Here is a 5,577-nt window from a genome sequence, read left to right as displayed (position 1 = left end):
AAGATTAGTAGTAACATGTTTCCATAATAAAAATGAGAACAATAATAATAGTATAGTACACCATGGATGGGATAATATTAGCAGTGACATGTATGAATAATAATAATAATAATAATAGTATAGTACACCACGGATTGGATAATATTAGCAGTGACATGTTTGAGTAATAATAATAATAATAATAGTATAGTACACCACGGATGGGATAATATTAGCAGTGACATGTATGAATAATAATAATAATAGTATAGGACACCACGGATGGGATCATATTGTGTGTCCCACGTGCCCATGGTAGCCCAGGCAGGGAGTGAGGGGGTGCACAGGCAGGAGAGGGTTAAGCCCATCATTAGAGCCTCATGAATGATGGGATGAGAGCAAACAAGGTGGAAATTGGCTGTAAACACCGGGCCGTGAGCTGCTGTAATTAATTCACTGTCTCTTTTAATCAAACTGAAAGGGGGATCAGGTTCTCTTTTTTCATAGTGTGACATCAGGTGGTGGGGGGGTCCCCGCAGCCAATGAGAGCGCAGTGAGTGCTGACACGTGCGCTGACACAGTGCGGAGCTGGTGGAAAGTGACAGAAGTTGTGCGGAGGAGGAAGAGGTGAAGTGACAGAGGAGTGGAAGGAGATCTGAGAGTGTGGACACCCCTCCCCTCCCCCTCCACACTTCAATACAGAGACATGAGAGTGGAGCAGACCCCCCCGATGGCCTTTGAAGAGGACACAGCGTACGAGGTCTTGTAGAGAGAAGAAGACCCTGGTTGGGGTGGTTGGCGGTGGTCGGTGACCAGAACAGGATAGGACAGGACCAGAGCTGGTCACCTACCTCTCCCTTTCTGGATTCTGGTGCATTGGGGGGCGGTCGGTGTCAGTTTAAGCGTTCAGGAGCTCTCCGAAGTGCTGAAAGTCTCCCTGGTCCTAAGTGGTCCCAGCCTGGTCCTCAGAGAGGATGGGACGTATCGGTTGATGACCCCCAGCATTGGCTGTTGTGTTTGATGAGAGATCAGAGCCTTCCACTTTCTGCCATCCTGTATCTCCTCCACAGCTGAAGACTTCACTCTCTCCACTCATCGATTTTACCATCATTGCCCAAACCTTCCATTGATTTGCCTTCTTCTTCTTCTGAGGGCCCCTGGCCACCCACCTCACAGGACTGGCCATAACTGGGACTTTTACCTGGACACCTTGGCTGGAGAAGACCTTGGAGGAGATATGGATGAGGACCTGGTCTGAGACTGTAAGGACCAATACAACTTGGGGATTTAACAGTCACCGATTCTCCTCTGCTGGCTCCTTCAGGCTCAATGACATTTTGAAAGTTGACCGGCATGGAGGGCTCCAACGGGTTTGGAATTGACACCATCTTGTCCCACAGAGCTGGTAGCCCAGGGCTCGCCCAAGGAGACCCACTGATGGGAGAGAGCAGGTCCCCCTTGGAGCTCAGTCCCAGGTCTGAGGTCAGCAGCCTGTGCTCCTCTCCACCTTCCCCATCTAGAGAATGCCTGGACTCGGTCAGCTCCAGGCAAGGGGTCGCCTTGGCCATTGAGTCCCACCTGCAGCCAGGGGTCCAGCTCTCAGCTCCATCCCAGTCCAGGACCGTCACCTCCTCCTTTTTAATCCGGGACATCCTAGCGGACTGCAAGCCACTGGCCACCTGCGCTCCTTACTCCAGCAATGGGCAACCAGCCCAGGACTTGAGTCACTGCTTGTCCAGCAAAGCTGCAGAGGACTTTAGGGACAAATTGGAGAAAAGCAGCAGCTCCACATCCTCAGAATCAGAATATAAAGGTAAAGGTGAGTCGCTGCGGTTGGGCAGCCTCTATCACATAGGTAGCCAAAAATATAGCAAAATAAAGGAACACAAAACGAAATAGAACATTATAGATTTCAAAGAAGGATCAGTGTTAATATTTTTTACATTTATAGAATTAAAATATTAATTTGATTTAATTTTTTTTTTAACTGTAAAAAAAAATAAAACAAATGAAATACATAAACAATAGAAGAAAACAAATTCATAATAAAATGAAATACATAAAAAACAATATCAAAGAAAATGTAGCTAGTTGGATGATGCGAAAAAATAAAAATAAAAAATAAAATAAATGAAATACATACAACAATAGACTAAAACAAATTCATAAAAAATAAATAGATGAAAACAATTACTATGAAGAAAATGTAGCTAGTTGGAGGATGCGAAAAAAATTAAAATGAATTAAAATCCCGACACCATAAGCCTCCCCTTAGAGGCCTCATTATCTGATAGAAATATTAAGAATAAATATGTAACGAATTAACATAAAAGTGGCTCTCCAAATTAGTTCTACAAGCCGGGTCTATCTATTATGCAATTAGGGGAAAACTGACATTAAAGATTGAAAGGAACCGCTCGGGCGTCATTCAAAAGACATTCCATTTAAAAGTATGCTGAAAAAAAAATACTATATTCTTTTTTAAATTATGTATTAACTTTTACAGAGCCAAATTTGTTATGATCTTTTGACTAATTCGTGTTAATCCGATTCCATTTTTATGTTGTATTTTTTTTTAAAAAAACGATATATATATATATATATATATATATATATATATATATATATATTTATTTTTTTTTAAATATATATATTACACACCCCCCCCCCCCCCCCCTCAAAAAACAAAAACAAAAAAAAAACGGTGCCGTCATTTAAAATTTTAAAAGCTTCCAAGTTAGGGCAATGCTACTTTTTATTGCCCCTGTTACCTGCTGAGGTTACTATGCAAAAAATACATCCTAAAATGCACAGCAAAAAGCACAGCCTATTTATTCCACTATAATTAGGTCAAATTTAAAATAAGCTTTCACATTTTCAAGGACGAGGAGCTTTACTTTTTTAGTCATGTGACTGCGATTTTCAGATATCATTGGACTCAACTAAAAATAACTGCCTATTTTTGTATTAAATAAGTAACAATTTATTTATTTATTTTTTGAAATCTTCTCTCCTAGGATCTCTTATGCTTAATAGTGAAGATTTTTTTTATTATTCTTTTATTTTCTTTTTTTCTTTCTTTCTTTCTTTCTTTCTTTCTTTCTTTCTTTCTTTCTTTCTTTCTTTCTTTCTTTCTTTCTTTCTTTCTTTCTTTCTTTCTTTCTTTTCTTTTTCTTTTTTTTCATTCTTTCTTTTTTTTTGTGAATTTATTTAATTTATTATTTTATTGTTTAAAGAAGTGTTTTGCAGTGCAAGTGAATTTAGTGAGAACATAAGTAAACTGGAAAAATTAATGTGTTTAAATTAACAGTTTTGGTAAAACATTGATGACTTTGTATATACAGGTGTATGTTTGTATGTGCCAGGGCAGGCATGCAAAGGCCGATATAGGAAGATTGAGTTTAATTTACTTAATATTTTTATGATTTATTTTCTAATCTGGTGTAGTCGGGGTCGGATAATGACTCCACCGGTCTGGTGTCTGTAGGTTCCCCGCCTAGGTGCAGGCGGAGAGGGGCAGCGCAGGGAAGCCGGGTTCGGTGGGGACTTTCTGGTTGAAGGATGGCGGCTCCCTGGTGGCTCAATTAAGCGGATTATTGTCTTCTTGCAGAGAAGAATCAACTTCACACTTGTCAATAGAGGAACCTCGTACAATAAAATGCCCCATAAACCCTTGTACAAGTCGGATACAGGCTATTTTAATGAAACGAGCATGTCACTCTGATATCCCATCTGTAATCTTAGGTACATACGATAGATAGATAGATAGATAGATAGATAGATAGATAGATAGATAGATAGATAGATAGATAGATAGACAGATAGACAGATAGATAGATAGATAGATAGATAGATAGATAGATAGATAGATAGATAGATAGATAGATAGATAGATAGATAGATAGATAGATAGATAGATATGAAGAAGAAAGGACCACGAAAATGAGAAAATATAGAGGGAGGGATAGACTGATAAAGAGAAAGAAAGAAAGATTTATTGCAGCTCATCCACTAATAAAAATATTAGTGGATGAGCTGCAATAAATCTGATAAGCCATGGTAAGGGAAGGTCTTCATGTCATTATCCTACATAGGTAGGTTAAAGTAGAGAAATCTGGAGCTGTGGGGAGAAAGAAAGAAAAGAAAAGAACTGCAGTATCTGATAAGCCCTGGTAAGGGGAATGAGGGGGTCTTCATGTCATCATCCTAGACATAGTAGAGAAATTTGGAGCTGAGAGGAGAAAAGAAAGAAAGAAAGAAAGAAAGAAAGAAAGAAAGAAAGAAAGAAAGAAAGAAAGAAAGAAAGAAAGAAGTACATCTGATGGGCCCTGCTAGGGGGAATGAGGGGGTCTTCGTGTCATCATCCTACATATAGGTCATAGTAGAGAAATTTGGAGCTGAGAGGATAAAGAGAAAAAGAGAAAGAGGGAGAAGAAAAGAAAAGAACAGAAAGAAAGAGAAAGAAGGAGAAAAGAACGGCAGTACATCTCATACCACAAAACCCCTGCTAAGGGGAATGAAGGGGTCTTCATGTCATTATCCTAAGTAGGTCATAGTAGAGAAATTTGGAGCTGTGAGGAGAAAAAGAATGAAAGAAAGAAAGAAAGAAAGAAAGAAAGAAAGAAAGAAAGAAAGAAAAAGAAAAGAATGAGTATACACACAATATTAGTGGATGAACTGCAATATATCTGATAAGCCATGGTAAGGGAAGGAGGGGGTTTTCATGTCATCATACTACATAGGTTATAGTTGAGAAATCTGGAGCTGAGAGGAGAAAAAGAGAGAGAAAGAAAGAGAGAAAGAAAGAAAGAAAGAAAGAAAGAAAGAAAGAAAGAAAGAAAAGAACTGCAGTACATCCGATGGGCCCTGGTAAGGGAAATGAGAGGGTCTTCATGTCATCATCCTACATATAGGTCATAGTAGAGAAATGTGGAGCTGAGAGGATAAAGAGAAAAAGAGAGAGAGAGGGAGAAAGAAAGAAAGATTGAAAGAAAGAGAAAGAAAGAATGAAAGAAAGAGAAAAGAACTGCAGTACATCTAATACCACAAAACCCCTGGTAAGGGGAATGAGGGGGTATTTATGTCATCATCCTACATAGGTTATAGTTGAGAAATCTGGAGCTGAGAGGATGAGAGAAAGAAAGAAAGAAAGAAAGAAAGAACAGATAGATAAATATAGAGCTGTTGTTGCTATTATTCTAAATTATTTCATAGCTACTAATGACCTTGATTAAAGACACAGCCCCCCAGTTGTACATATAGCTGTCATTCCTCTCTGTATATTTATGCTCCATCCTGAGCTCTGGGGGTGTCATAGAATCGTCCCATGTCCTTCTCCACCACCACTGTGTGCGCTATAGGAAAGGTGTAGAGTTACACCACAATCGGATCTGTGAAAAAAAAATGCAAGAAAATTCGATAGATAGGAATGTCCAGCGGCTAGGCTTTCTGCAACTAGTAGTTCTACAAGAGTCGAGCTGAACTGTTGGGTATGACAATTTATTGACTGTTTATCGTTTATTGATCTCTCTAGATTACCTACTACACGTAAGACATAACAACTTGACTGTTTATTTCTGTTTATCAATTATTGGTCTA

At 39.0% G+C, this 5,577-nt stretch overlaps 1 protein-coding gene across 2 annotated transcripts in view; it reads left to right on the top strand.

Moving 5' to 3' along the window:
* Window positions 1-574: 574 nt before the first annotated feature.
* Window positions 575-5,577, top strand: part of BARHL1 (BarH like homeobox 1) — a 17,886-nt gene continuing 12,883 nt past the window's right edge. Inside the window, exon 1 of one of the 2 annotated variants that reach the window (XM_077477718.1) lies at window positions 575-1,792. In XM_077477718.1, the coding sequence (XP_077333844.1) occupies window positions 1,333-1,792 (460 nt within the window). In that variant the 5' untranslated portion in view covers window positions 575-1,332. Of the gene's footprint in view, window positions 1,799-5,577 lie in introns of both variants that reach the window. The other variant, XM_077477708.1, reaches the window with a different exon arrangement.

This window comes from Lithobates pipiens, unplaced genomic scaffold, assembly GCF_037356315.1.
Source record: "Lithobates pipiens isolate NorthernLeopardFrog02 unplaced genomic scaffold, aLitPip1_a1.2 Scaffold_1, whole genome shotgun sequence".
NCBI classification, from domain to species: Eukaryota; Metazoa; Chordata; class Amphibia; order Anura; family Ranidae; genus Lithobates; species Lithobates pipiens.
Note: the sequence above shows the minus strand (reverse complement) of the source record. Positions and strands in the feature narration are given on the sequence as shown.